The following is a 16,075-nucleotide window of genomic DNA, read 5'->3' as shown; positions in this document are numbered from 1 at the left end:
AACAAGCTTTGTACGTTGTATATATATCACCATGTGCTTTTAAAATACAAGAGGCCCAGGGCCTGCACTGCTCACCCGGATATTTCAGTAATCACAGCAAAATAACTATTTTACAATTATATTACAATATTACAATTATTTTTTCCATCTTTTTTGCCGTCTCTCACACCTATGGTTGAAACCAAATGTGGACCACATTTTAATTTCTCACATTAGACCCCTCTCTCCAGCACCAAGGGCTTACACAGCGTTAACTCAATAATGTTCCAGACCAAAATTCATTCTATCGTTCGGACTAGTAGCGATTTAAATGGTTTACCCCAATTTCCCTATTGGGCTCTGCCCCCAATGAAGCAATACTCTTTGTTTATACAGCATTAGATCTCCCTTGCCCTATAATACTCCAGACCAATCAGGCGTTCGGGACTAGTAACGATTTAACTAAAGGAAATGTTGACGGACGATGAATGGATGGTGAACGGACGACGGACGCTGTGCCATGATATGTTCACCAGCCTTTTGTGCCGGGCTAGATAAAACGTGCTAATTCTTCTTGTTCTATAACAGAAAGGGTATCACATTATTACCAAACTAATATCCGGAAGTATAAAACATCATCTGACACCCCTTTGAATCATATGGAGCAGTTGGTATTCATCAATCTCGTCATGATTTTTTTTCTTAGATTATAAAGTGTACGCCAACTTTCCCCAACCGAGTTTGATCACTATAGCTTGGAAGCCCCAATAAATAAAGGAATAAAGGACATGCTAATCTGTTAAAATGTCTTTCGAAAACAGTAAACGAACTGTTCCCTTTCCCCAAATCAAATGTCATCTTTATTTAAATGTTAACAATAATATGCCTTTATATAATGTATAATGCCCATACATGTTCTCCACTAGTCTGCTGAAGTTACTCTCATTATACGCCTCTGAATGTACTGACATTGAGGTCAACAGTAAATCACGTGATAGAAATCTCAAATTTGATACCGACATACTGGAAAGTATGGCACGGGAAGGATGTCATAATTAAATATTTTTGCCTAGGCAAAAATCGAATATTGCTTAGGCAAAAATATTTTAGCCTAGGCAATATTCGATTTATGCTTAGGCAAAATTATTTCTGCCTAGGCAGAAATCGAATTTTGCCTAGGCAAAAATATTTAATTATGACATCCTTCCCGTGCCATAGGAAAGGTCCTAATTAGAAATCTCAAATTTGATACCGACATACTGGAAAGGTCCTAACACAAGTGGATAGCGCCTTCTAAGACTCAACAGCGATGTATTCTGGAGACATCATAAAGCTGTTATGTCCTTCCAGGACTCTTCCGCGATGCTAGAGACATCTTACAACTGTTCTGTCCTTCTAGGACTCGTCAGTGATGTTAGGGACATCAAACGGCGGTTTCGTCCTTCTAGGAATAGTCAGTATGCCAGGGACCAAAAGATCCCTTCATTTGCTTTCAAGAAGAAAAAAGAATATTTTGCGGCCAGTGTTTTATTTCAACCAGTCTGGCTATTTACTGTACTGCCATCTTGAATTTGGCATGGGCCTCGATATAACCTTCAATTCAGAGGAAATAGAGACATTGCACGACCTACAAGGTTAGTCTTTACCTTACTAGACTATGTTGACAGTGGTTCCATACATATCATCTGATCACCAGATGTAGCCATTTTGATAGACAAATAAGGATCAATAGAAACCTCCACATGACTCTTGTCTGATGTAATTTGTTTACGGATGGACAAGGCATAATGTTAGACAGAATGTGAACACTTGTGACGTCAGACAAAATGTGAACACTTGTGACATCAGACAAAATGTGAATGCGTCAGATATCTGAGATTTCGTATCACGTGATGAAAGATACAAATCACATAAACTCAATTCCAGGAACTATTAACTTTGTTTTCTCAATCAACCTCTTCATGTTAAATAACCAACCATACTAAAACCCGGTGACATCTTGGATTGAATGATTTTGAGTTGGAACTTCAACATGTAATCCACATTCCTGAAAGATGACACTTTTACCAAACTGATCAAATTGTAACACAAGCACCACATACAATCATATTAATAATCATACTTTAATTATAATTTCATCCAGTCATATATTTGACAATAACAGGAGCATTAACAACTGTAAACTAAAACACAATATATTATTATATAACAAAGCCCACGATAGGTTATAATACTGAAGTCTAAAATACTCAAATAGTTATTTTGTCGGAACTACAAATATCTGTTTCAAAATTCAGCATTAACACACCTGCATAATATTATATTCATTACTGGGCTATTAAAAGTACTGTGACACTGGAGAAGAAAAATCTGCGAAAATCAGCATAATTTTATATCCTGATTTACAATTGCCTCAGTAACTGGGATATATGTCTCAGTAACTCGGACATACACCTCAGTTAAACAACCCAAAATTGAGATTAATTTTCTATTGAAATTCTCTGTCTCTGTCTGTCAGACTAGTTTTGTTTTACAGCTATGTTTATTTTGTCAATGAACATTATCTAACAAAGAGCACATAGATAAAAAGTATATAGGTATATCGATGTCGTAAAATAAGTTCAGTATATTCCCAACATCACTAATAAATCTAACAAACATCTTAATTTCAAAACGTAGTAAAATTTCAGTAGGATACAAGTCTTTTTTTTCTAGAAAAAGAAAAGGCAGAGAATTTACTTTGACAATGTCTACACTACAAGATAGTCAACAAAACAGGGAAACAACAGAACTTTATGAGGTAAATATATGTATATGTACAACACTTAAGCATCAAGCAATTAACTTCATCAATCGGAAAACAAAAGTGTCATTAATTCATCAGGTTAAATCATGAAAGACATTGGCACATAATTATCAGAAAATATTGAAGTTTTACTAGTCACAATGATTTCTGAAGAGTCGAGGGTTTAAGAAGTCAGCATCACAGGTCTTGTTTAAATGTATTGTGTTTGTTTAACATCTTCTAATCACGGAAAATCAAGACAAATCACTGTCTAAGTATAACACAAATGTTTGTCCACCACAACAGTCCTCAGACTGTTTCCTGTTTCTAGATCAGACTATCTTAAGGATATAAACGATTTTCTTTGCCACTTCACCAGGATGAGCAGTCCCCTCTGATGTCTCTGCCTCTCATTTTCCAAATTGCCTGCCATGAAAAATGAGACAATTCTTTAACTTGTATGATTCAGAAGCTTAACTTCAAAGTTTTGAGACATTTATTGTTTAGATATTGTTACAGTGGGTAAACCTGATAAAACTTACCGTAAAGTCTACATCTTCCTTAGCAATGCCATATTTCTTGTTAGCCATTTCTGCGATTTCATCTGCAATGGTCTGCTGGACAGTACCCTTCACGTCGACAAAATGACAATCACCGCTGGCATAGTGGCAGGAAATAGCCTTTATAAACAAAGATAGTTTGATAGTGTTAAGTCTTATCTTCAGGAAATACAAAATGTATCCTTGAACATGCTTTTCATATTTAAGGTAGCAAAAACAGTTAATTCATATGAGGTAAAATGTTTAATTTTATTGGATATTAAACTGGTAGTATAATTATGTGGACTTTGTATGGATATGAATAGTTAATTGTATTTTACCTTTCGGAATCCCTCTGTCCTGTTCATTCCAGACCCATGGATCAACAGTGGGTGGAAAAATACAGTGTCTCCTGGTCCCATCTCAAGGTGAACTCGGGGTGACTTGGGATCAAAGTCACGAACACCATGGTAATATTTGTTCACACCACCCTAACAAAAGCACAATGAAATTCTGCACATCATTTAGTGTGACAAATTATGTACAATAACTAGTCCTATAAGTTAAGTATATAATTCATGCAATCAAAGCTTAGCACTCATACATGGGATAGGCATATTTACAAACTAATGAGTTAAAGCTGGTCAAGTCACATGAACTGGCTGCTGAGCACACATGGTAGTACCATATATCACTATACTAACAGTGTTCCAGGTAAATGGCATGCACCATGGCATAAATAGAGGTTCCCCAATTTTCTAATTTTGAAATGACACTAACTTTAGCGAGTGTCCTTTCAAAATTACAAAATTAACTAACGAGAGTTGGATAAAAATGATAAACAATAGTCACGAGTAGGGGAATCTGTTTATCCCATAACTTCTTTTCTTTTTACAAATGTAAGCTTGTCAAGTTCAAATTCTCCCAACGTAGCAACTAAATTCTGTGAACCAAATCACTACACGCGACAAAATATATTTTTAATGCACAACTCATATCTTCGGTACTTTATTTGTAAATGATATACTTTTATAAAACAAAATATTAGTTTGACAATCCTTGTGTCTGTGTGATTTATTGATAGGTAACTTGTTTAAATGACTCGGTTAAAATAAATATTAGAAGACGACACCATCATCGCGAAGTCGAACGTCACCACTGAATCTCAGATTAATCATTGTCAAATTCAATTATCGGTCCTTTCCTGGATTTCGTAGGTATGCTATTACTGGTTATTTTGATGTTAAATGTTCATTCTGAGATTTATTCATTCAAGACACTGTGCATTTCAACAAATATTTCGGAAACCGAGCTGGAGTGCTGAGCAATGTGTATTTCACATTTGTCAGTGTGTTTACACGAAATCTCATCAGTTTACTGACATGAGACAAATGATCCAAAATGATTTTTACATTTTTGTGTTTAGGATACATGTATATATATATTTGTAATAAAGGTAAGTGGTTGATTTTGTTCTGTTGGTACAATATCTGTACCGAATGACACCAAACTAATAGGGAAGCTCTAGGTTAAACCTATGTTAGATGCCGCGACCGTTTCATTCAAATGACTACGATTAGAGACAGAGATTTAACCATTTTGTATTACATTTGTTCATCGTTTTGATAATTCATTCATGGCCAGTTATGCTAATGTTAACCACCGATAAATCCACAAAACGTGTCCATGTTGATCTTTTGAAGACAGAAGACAAAAAAAAGAATAAGTGAGAGTAGTTAAAATAGTCTGTGGTCAAAGGCCAGATGTAAGCTAATCAGATTTGTTGGGGGTCACCAATGATCAATCGGAGGCTTAGAAAGTGGTTACACACTGCGGTGTGTAAACAATAACACATACTACACTGCTACAAATTTTATCACGTGCCATATCAGGTGTGAAACAAGCGTAGTTATGGGATAAATTTAGATATTGACCTGTATAATGAGTTAGAACGACACTTTGTTATCATTAATGGGACTTGTTACCATATATGTAAACAATTATCAATTCATATAGGACTAACTTATACATCACTAATTTGTTGAAAAGTACAAACCTGTATAAGGGGTGATGTTAATCAGGAATGGCTTACAATGCCAACAGGTCCTTCCTACTTTATACTCATTAGTTCAACCAAACTCAACACATTAAATTTTCCAAATTTTTCACCTTAACCCTTCAGTGAAAACAGTTTGAAAACCTTTTTTTAATGCTTTGATTCATTTGTTACCTCCAATGCTGGGTAATCTTGTCAGAGTAACTGGCCCTTACGAGTCCCATTTCTTACCTTCCATTCTGGGTAATCATGCCGGAGTAACTGGCCCTGATGGGTTTCATTTTTTACCTCCCTTTCTGGGTAACCTTGTCAGAGTAACTGGCCCTTATGAGTACCATTTCCTATCTCCCATTCAGGGTAATTATGTCAGAGTAACTGGCCCTGATGGGTACCATTTCTTACCTCCCATTCAGGGTAATCTTCCCAGTTTAACTGGCCCTGATGGGTTCCATTTCTGACCTCCCATTCAGGGTAATTATGTCGGAGTAACTGGCCCTTATGAGTACCATTTCCTGTCTCCCATTCAGGGTAATTATGTCAGAGTAACTGGCCCTTATGAGTACCATTTCCTGTCTCCCATTCAGGGTAATTATGTCAGAGTAACTGGCCCTGATGGGTACCATTTCTTACCTCCCATTCAGGGTAATCTTCCCAGTTTAACTGGCCCTGATAGGTTCCATTTCTGACCTCCCATTCAGGGTAATTATGTCGGAGTAACTGGCCCGGTTGGGATGGTTCTTACCTCCCATTCAGGGTAATCATGCTGGAGTAACTGGCCCTTATGGGTACCAGGCAGAACTACTAGACAGCCATTTTGTCTGTTGACTTTCTCCATGGCAGTCCAGGCACACACGACCCTATTTGCTGGTCGGAAGGGAAAGTAGTACAGATCCTGGTGCATGGGGTGACGGGATGACTTCATGCCTGTCAAAGTGATATGAAATATTTCAATCAATGGATTTAATCTATTTACATCAACAATCAGAGTCAACCCCAAGACTACTCTTTCAGCCACCATTCCCTTAACTTCATCTTCCTGTCAATTTGTCCACCAAAATCTCCAAGACAACTGAATATCTTACTCTGGGATTTTTACTCTGGGATTTTCACAATTTTTTCTAGACTGGAAAAATTTAACTGGTGTGAGTTTTTCTTATGTTTTACCCTGGACTGGGATATTCAAAATTTTACTGGTGTGAAATTTTCTTATATCAGCCTTTGGTTGAGACAAGCTACACATGCTCTTATAGCACTTTTTCAACAACAACAATTCAAAGATGTCACAGTATACATTGATGTAACAACAATGTTTGATACATGGTAAAATCAAATGACATAGAATGCATGTTATTACCTGGATCTGGTGGTTTGTTGATGAGCATGGTGTGCATAGCTTTTATATTGGGACCAACAAAGGCTTCCACATAGTCTACAACCTATAAACAAAAATATTAACATACAATTAAGGTTTCCACAACATCACAGGGCATCCATTAACCCGAGACCTGATGATCATACAACAAATGGTTCCACCGCAGTATGCAAAAAGGTGTCAACATCAAATATGTACAAATAAGATTTCCACAACTACATACAACAAAGGTTTCCACATCTACATACACAAAGATTTCCATATCCTTAAACAACAAAAGTTTCCACATACAACAAAGGTATCCACACCTTCATACAATAAAGGTGTCCACACCGTCATACAACAAAGGTATCCACACCTTCATACAATAAAGGTGTCCACACCGTCATACAACAAAGGTGTCCACACCGTCATACAACAGAGGCTTCCACACCGTCATACAACAAAGGTGTCCACACCGTCATACAACAGAGGCTTCCACACCATCATACAACAAAGGTATCCACACCTTCACACAACAAAGGTTACCACACCTTCACACGACAAAGGTGTCTTAATCATCTACTTGCAAAAAAAAGTTTTCCTCATCTACATACAAAAAAGGTATCCACATCATCATACAACAAAGGTATTCATACTGTCATACAACAAAGGTTTCCAAATCTATATACAAGCTTCGAATAATAGCATCTGCTTCAACTTTTTTTTACTTTAATATAAAAGTTACAACTGTTTGCTCTTGAAGCTGCTGCATCTCTGACAATGGATTTGAATCAAATTGAATGTATCAATTTTTCAGACACTACAAAAGAAACTGTATCTTTCTTTGCCTCTGAATTTGTGTATGATCATTTTCATTATTATAAGTGATCATTTTTATCATGCTGATATTTTTTGTTGGTGATGATAACATTCAGATATATTTCTTCACTGTGCCATAGATGTCATGTTATGCATTTTTGTGACAAGAAGTACATATGCCTTGACAGTGTAGCATCTCTAATCAAATCACAAATAGGAAATAAAGACGTAATGTTTCTGACAAGTACCACTAAATTGGGGCATGGGATATTTTTAAAACATCAATTATATAATGATACAAGTGTACATATTGAACTAATTGTGTTTGAAACAGTCCAGATGTATGAACTAGGTCAGGATATCCTTCCATTATTAGGGCAGTATACCATGGTATGATTTCCAATCTTTAACAAGTATCAATTAATATACAGTATTGTACCTGTGGTTTGCTGCAGTAGCTGAAAAGAACTTCATCATTCTGGAAGTCCTGGACCTTGGTAATAGCCTTCTGGTCAGCAACATACTCTGTCTTGACAATTGTGATATCACGCATGATGGTGATACCTGGAACACTGACTTCATCACGACAGATCTTCTCAAACTGGGACCTAACGAATAAATGTCATTTGACAGAGACAAATAATATAAAGGATATTTTATCTAATGAAAAATATTAAAAGTGCAATATTTACAAGCCTGTTGTGGTCTGCTGATGATATATAATTACCATCATTAATGTAGGTTATCTTATCATACATATAACAGTTAACATTCCTTCAAAAATATGCTCAAAGATGCACTAAATGTGAGCTATACATCAACATGATGAAATATTATTGATTGGAAATGTATCAAAGTTAAATCATAATAAATAATGAGAAAATATTAATTTTAATCCTTATAAATCCAGGGGTATGTCCAGACGGAGTATTAACTAGACAAACAAAACATCTTTTCTGTGGAAGCATTCAAAATAAAATGAACAACAATTTTCCTTTTATGCTAAGATAAGAACAAGAGGCCCAATGGGCCTGTATCGCTCACCTGGCTCTACAGCAACTTTGAAGTTGATGAGGTCATTTCTAAAGATACTATGTTCTAGTCCTTCATTCCAGCATTCTATTGGCCTAATATCAGGTCTTGGAGGCTCTTGGCTATCGCAAATTTCACCCCTGTGACCTTGAATGAAGGTCAAGGTCATTTATTTGAAAAAAATTGGTAGCCCTTCACCCCAGCATGTTACAGGCCCAATATCAAGTCCCTGGGCCTCTTGGTTATTGAGAAGAAGTCATTTGAAGATTATAGCCTATTTGACCCATGTGACCTTAAATGAAGGTCAAGGACATTTATTTGAACAAACTTTGTAGCCCTTCACCCCAGCATGCTACAGGCCCAATATCAAGTCCCTGGGCCTCTTGGTTATTGAGAAGAAGTCGTTTGAAGATTATAGCCTATTTGACCCATGTGACCTTGAATGTAGGTCAAGGTCATTTATTTGAAAAAACTTTGTAGCCCTTCACCCCAGCATGCTACAGGCCCAATATCAAGTCCCTGGGCCTCTTGGTTATTGAGAAGAAGTTGTTTGAAGATTATAGCCTATTTGACCCCTGTGACCTTGATTGAAGGTTAAGGTCATTTATTTGAACAAACTTTGTAACCCTTCACTCCAGCATGCTACAGGCCCAATATCAAGTCCCTGGGCCTCTTGGTTATTGAGAAGAAGTCGTTTGAAGATTATAGCCTATTTGACCCATGTGACCTTGAATGTAGGTCAAGGTCATTTATTTGAACAAACTTTGTAGCCCTTCACCCCAGCATGCTACAGGCCCAATATCAAGTCCCTGGGCCTCTTGGTTATTGAGAAGAAGTTGTTTGAAGATTATAGCCTATTTGACCCCTGTGACCTTGAATGAAGGTCAAGGTCATTTATTTGAACAAACTTTGTAGCCCTTCACTCCAGCATGCTACAGGCCCAATATCAAGTCCCTGGGCCTCTTGGTTATTGAGAAGAAGTCATTTGAAGATTATAGCCTATTTGACCCATGTGACATTGAATGACGGTGAAGGTCATTTATTTGAACAAACTTTGTAGCCCTTCACAACAGCAAGCTACAGGCCCAATATCAAGTCCCTGGGCCTCTTGGTAATTGAGAAGAAGTCGTTTGAAGATTATAGCCTATTTGACCCATGTGACCTTGAATGAAGGTCAAGGTCATTTATTTGAACAAACTTTGTAGCCCTTCATCCCAGCATGCTACAGGCCCAATATCAAGTCCCTGGGCCTCTTGGTAATTGAGAAGAAGTCGTTTGAAGATTATAGCCTATTTGACCCATGTGACCTTGAATGAAGGTCAAGGTCATTTATTTGAACAAATTTTGTAGCCCTTCACTCCAGCATGGTACATGCCCAATATCAAGTCCCTGGGCCTCTTGGTTATTGAGAAGAAGTCGTTTGAAGATTATAGCCTATTTGACCCATGTGACCTTGAATGAAGGTCAAGGTCATTTATTTGAACAAACTTTGTAGCCCTTTACAACAGCAAGCTACAGGCCCAATATCAAGTCCCAGGGCCTCTTGGTTATTGAGAAGAAGTCGTTTGAAGATTATAGCCTATTTGACCCATGTGACCTTGAATGAAGGTCAAGGTCATTTATTTGAACAAACTTTGTAGCCCTTTACAACAGCACGCTACAGGCCCAATATCAAGTCCCTGGGCCTCTTGGTTATTGAGAAGAAGTCGTTTGAAGATTATAGCCTATTTGACCCCTGTGACCTTGAAAGAAGGTGAAGGTCATTTATTTGAACAAACTTTGTAGGCCTTCACCCCAGCATGCTACAGGCCCAATATCAAGTCCCTGGGCCTCTTGGTTATTGAGAAGAAGTTGTTTAAATGAAAAAGTTGACGCCGGACGGCCGGACAGACGGACGGACGCCGCACCACGGCATAAGCTCACTTGCCCTTCGGGCAGGTGAGCTAAAAACTGAACAAAGAGTTAGTGTAAAATATATATATATATAAATAGGGAAGATAGAGCCAACGACGTCAATCAAGGTAGGTGGGTTCTTCAGCGGGGTGCTTCACTTGAACTTGGATACACAAGGTATTCAGGGCGATTCACAAAGTATATAATATAAATTATATAAAGTAGGGGAAATTAATCGCAATTAATTTCCCCTACTTTATATATATATATATATACAATGTATATATATATATATATAATTTATACAGATGTCCTAATTACCTGTATCTCTCCAAGTCCTCTTTTGGAACTAATCCTTTGATGACCAAGAATCCATTTTTCTCATAGAACGCCCGTTGTTCCTTGCTTAGCAATGGAGACTCTAGTGTGTACTCAAACTGACTGCTGGGTAATGACAGAGAAGCAGAAGTCACCTGTGTCTGTCATAAGATAAGTATACATCATACAATACATATACCTAACTTACAGTAACAATATTCTAGCTGAAGTAGAAGTCACCTGTCGGTCAACTGATAATTAGCGAAAAATATACCTGCATATATTTTCAAGTGAATATATGGGACATTTTATCAGGCAGATATACCTATACACCTGTACATGTATATATATGTACAATTTATATACACATACGCATATGTCACAATGTACCAGAGATATCATATCAATTAAGGGGAATGTCCCAATGCTTTGGCCAAATACATGTGATATATATATAATGGAGAATGATTTCAGAATAAGTTTAGATTAAAATTCTAATCACAAACAAAATGCAAGATAGAAATGCTGATGCCATGCATATTATAACCTTTACAATGAAGTAATCGATGAATGTCATGTAATACAATTCACTTAATACAATAAGATGACTATAATCAGAGAATAGTGAGTCACACACACATTTATATGCATGAACCTAAAAAATGTATTCATGATCAATTGGCTGATCATGATCCTATGAAAAAAAACATAAAGATGTAAATTAATCCACTGGCCATACTTACTCGAGTGTCACATGATTAATGTTCATCAATCATCAGTTTGCCAAATCACATACTATTTCAATAATATACATATTTTAGTTTAATATTTTTTATAGAATTTTAGGTAAGCTATATTGTATTTTATAATGAAGCATTTTGATTTTTGTCCAGGGTTCAGTTCAGTAGTAAAAAAAGTCTTATCTCTATGACTCCTGGCAATAGTTTTCTTTTAAAGATCTACTAAGAAAAACATCTCATTCATACTGTATATGCGGGGAAGTACACAGTAGGCATAGTTACATTTTTGTATGTACGTCCCATATCTAGGCTAGTACGACATTTGTTTAATATAATATCAACATTGGATCACCGACTCGTCCACTAAGACTAGACACCGCATGCCCATATGGCTGGATCGTCACACTATATAACTATATATAATTAATGTTATCAATGTAAATGACAGTAAAACCCTGATACATATTTCACCACATATTTAAAGTACAATTTACTACGGTTCAGTAAATGATAACGATATGTTGCAATGTTAATCTGTCACGTACCTAAAACTGAAACAACTTTAACAAGTTTAGACTGTGAGTGCCTAATTAAGACATAACACACAGGCAAGCGACAGGTAGGATATTTATTCCTTTTTTTCATTTCAAACATATTTTATTGATAACTCTATGGGGATTAAGAAACATGCATAGCCTATATAAGCTCTCTCCCTAGCTTCCAGTATATAATAAATGAAAATTAATAGATATTGTAAATGAATGGGGAAAAATGAAAAAGAAAAAAAGAAACTAGACAATTAGAACACATACTTTCTCATACACACAAACACACATTATACATTCACAGACATTGCATGCATGTAATTATATAATTGTCATTAAAACTAATTTTAGATATTTAGAAGATACTATGAGCTGGTGGGCATTAACATATACCATATACTTACACTGTGGTTCAAAAACAACAGATACTAAGAGTACTAGTGTTATTTTGGTGTTACACAATAAATACAATACTTAAATATATTATGTCATAACTTTTAAATTATTTATTTCATACTACATGTATACGTATATACAATGTACCTTCATGACCTTATGAATCATGACCACATAAAGTCCACTGGCAAGTGATGCCCAGTAGTCAATCAACATATGAATATGAATATGAAATAATACCAACCGTCGGCAGAGGAACTCTGTTATGACACAAGTGGTTGCGGATGGTGTTCAGTCGTTCAGCCATCTCCACGAAGTCTTTGAGGGAAAGGACTACCGGACTTCGCCCTATCCATGAACTTATAAACACGCAGAGATATTTACCTCCAGTAGAGAAGAGCTCCACTGACAAACAACGATTACTTCCCTTCAACCACGACTCGCGTGATATGGGCCCCGTCTAGTACTCCTGTATCTCTACAGTAGGCCTACATGAAAACGAATCCGGTTTTGAATTTTTGACATAATCTAAACAAATGTCTTATACCTACATACAATAGGTATTCACGATTAAATCTTCCAACGCTACAGCACCGTAGGACCAGAGGAGATATGATTAACGTTTTTAAGATAGTAAATAACAGAATAACAAAATACTTTTTTTCCAAATGGACAATATGAGTAGAACCAGAGGTCACGATAAGAAAATATGTCGTCTTGATGGAAGGAAACATTTTTTTTCAGTTACCGAGTTATTGATTTATGGAATAGCTTGCCACAAATTGTTGTCAATGCTGATTCTGTCATAGAATTTGAAATAATGTTAGATGGTCATTGGAAAAATAACCGTTTTTATTCATGAATGTATAGGAACTAATATAAAGCCATTAATTACATAGGAGATATGTATATTATACTATACATATTGATATTGATATGGATATAGAGGCTACAAGCCTGCGTCCATTATTTATGCTAATACATGCTAATAATAAATGAAAAACCAAATGCAAATCAATTTTTACAGTTCATTCCTTTTACAGTTCTGTGAGGACTAATACAACAGAGAATACCGAAATGATAAAGAAACTTTAATTATAACTCAAAATCGATAAAAAGAGTGAAAAAATCCAAAAAGGATTGAAGACCCTTGAAAAAGTACCAGGAGCTAATGCCAGGTGTTCCAGAGGAGCAGGCGTTTTCTTAACCGGATTAAATCTGGTCACATACAAATTTAATTCATAAAAAGAACAACACAACCAACAAAGAAAATGACAGATAACTATACTCCTGACAGTTTCCAATCTCTTGGAGAGATCCATGTGCTCCCAACTTAGTGCTTTTGTTGATGTGTTAATGAAATGCGAACATCAAGTATAGGTATTAGGGATGACAATTATATATATTCTCTCCTATTTCTCTGCTGTGAAACAAAACATAAACAATGGGAAAGGGCACTAAAACTCATCGACGATAAACATGAGGAGACATATATCAAAATATACTGACCAATTAAATATTGTATTCATTAAAAATTAGGAGAATCAGAAGTTTGCCATAGACGTATTTAAAATCATTCAATAATCAAATACCAACATACCTAAACACTAACTGATACATATTACAGAACATTCATAACTTACATATATCGCATCACATCATATCATACATACATGTACAACATGTCATAACCACTAAGTCAAACAAACCGTCATTTCGATAAGGGAAGTACGAAAAATCTGGAATAACCACAGAGTCTAACATAATGAAAACACTCGTAAACAGCCGGTATGGGCCAAAATGTAAATGAAACAGTTTCTCTAAATTATCCATGATCCTTATCTAAACTTTGTCAAATAGTATTACATATAAGTAAGAAGTGTCTAATATTCATTATGAAATACGTGTAATTATATGTATGTATTTTATGTGTCGATTATAATAACTCAATATAGCTGATGTTGTATTGTTTTAATATACACGAACGTTAAATAAAACTTCATCTGATTTTCAAAATGAGAACTAGGGCGGTGATGCATATAGGGATTGAACGCTGTTTTTGAATATATCTCTATCCTATTGCGTTCATACCACCGTAAACGCAATAAAAACACCATTGAAAATGCACACATTTACATCAAACAATTCGTTGAAATACCGTATGAAGAAAATAAAAGTCGTGATGTGTTGCGACGCTGGTAACTACGGCAGTCGTGGTTGCTAAAATAATACAGTACCAGTGAATCTACGTAAATACACCAGTATTATTTACAAAATTAGAAGAAACAACTTAACATTTTACGCTTTAAGTTCATTAATACATATTCACAACCACACTTTCCGCCTCTCATTAACTATGGTTGTCAAACACATCGGGTATTGACACAGAGTTAACGTGACGTGACCGATTGTTCTATAGGAACTGTACGCTTCAGCCATTTGTTGTTAGCTTACTTTGTGGAGATGCCCGACTTCATATTACACAAGGAATTAGAATATTTCCAAATCATATCACGTGGAGGATATTTGCTGCTGTAGGCATCCAGGGAAAAGACCGAAGGACAGCTGTACAACGACTGGCAACAACAGCAGAGTAGTCGTCCAGCTGGCTTTGGTGGAGAAGGGAGGACAAGAGCTGAAAGCCATCCATCGACGGGCAGTGATTTGGCCAACCACTGCCGACTCACCATCTTAAGGGCGTTTCATGATAGGAGTCGAAACGCCCAGTGAGAGGTGGTCCTGGCTGACGACGTCAGATGACTGTATGAAGGTACTTTTCTAACTGCGGAATCCAGTGACTGCAAGGAAAGAGTGGATGACAACTAAGGACAGGTTGTTAACACTGGAAAGACATATGTCATCTAGGCGCAGACTAGTACCAGGGTGTAGTGGGGTAGCAGCAACCCATTCCACAGCTTCCGCGATGTGGCAACCTACAAGCAGCTACGACTAAGACAACATAACAACACCCCCAGAGGCTTCCGAGAAGGGGGGATTCAACATGGAAGATAACACGGCAATGACTAAGCTAGTACAACGGACTTTGACTGGAGAAAAGACCAAGGAGACGAAGTACAAGTGTGGAAAGGTCTAAAAGAACTTTCGTGGATTGCGGATCCACCAGGCGAATGCGAGGTGCCAACCTGAGGAGATACATTAGCAGCGCACAGGTAGAAAACCTGATGAGACTCAAGAGGTTCCTAGCCAGGAGTCACACCACAGTGTTGAGGACCTCTCCGCTTATGTGTCATAACAGCAATACACCCCGAATTCATTAGGGGGAGAAGCGAGTCAATGGGCTCAAGCAGACAATAACCACACAGAGAGGAGTAAATGGATGAAGTGGCCAAAGATAATTGACAGAAGCAGATAGAAACTTAAGAAGCAACGCTGCAGAGCGGAGTAGAGAAGAAAATCAAGTCGCTGGCAATGATTGTTTATAAAGTCAGTTGAGAGAGATTTGGTGTAGAAGAGAGAAGAGCAGAAGTAGTCCACCAGCCTAACAGGAGACAACAAGAAGTAGCAAAGCTTTGTAAAGAACTGAAGGTACTGAGGCGACAATACAGGATGCTGAAGAGCAAGAGAAGTCTGAATTACAGAAGTTAAGATACGACATTAG

General features: G+C 36.8%; 1 protein-coding gene across 1 annotated transcript; it reads right to left on the bottom strand.

Annotated features, from left to right (window-relative positions):
- Positions 1-2,083: 2,083 nt before the first annotated feature.
- Positions 2,084-12,841, bottom strand: LOC117331491 (phytanoyl-CoA dioxygenase, peroxisomal-like). The gene is made up of 8 exons (XM_033890226.1): positions 12,701-12,841; positions 10,779-10,936; positions 7,972-8,140; positions 6,714-6,795; positions 6,102-6,283; positions 3,645-3,794; positions 3,307-3,444; positions 2,084-3,190 (listed from the first exon to the last, which is right to left on the bottom strand). The coding sequence occupies exons 1-8, from the start codon at positions 12,761-12,763 to the stop codon at positions 3,137-3,139; spliced, it is 996 nt and encodes a 331-aa protein (XP_033746117.1). The 5' UTR covers positions 12,764-12,841; the 3' UTR covers positions 2,084-3,136.
- Positions 12,842-16,075: the final 3,234 nt, after the last annotated feature.

This window comes from Pecten maximus, chromosome 7, assembly GCF_902652985.1.
Source record: "Pecten maximus chromosome 7, xPecMax1.1, whole genome shotgun sequence".
In the NCBI taxonomy this organism is placed as follows: Eukaryota; Metazoa; Mollusca; class Bivalvia; order Pectinida; family Pectinidae; genus Pecten; species Pecten maximus.
This window is presented reverse-complemented; position numbering and strand designations above follow the sequence as displayed.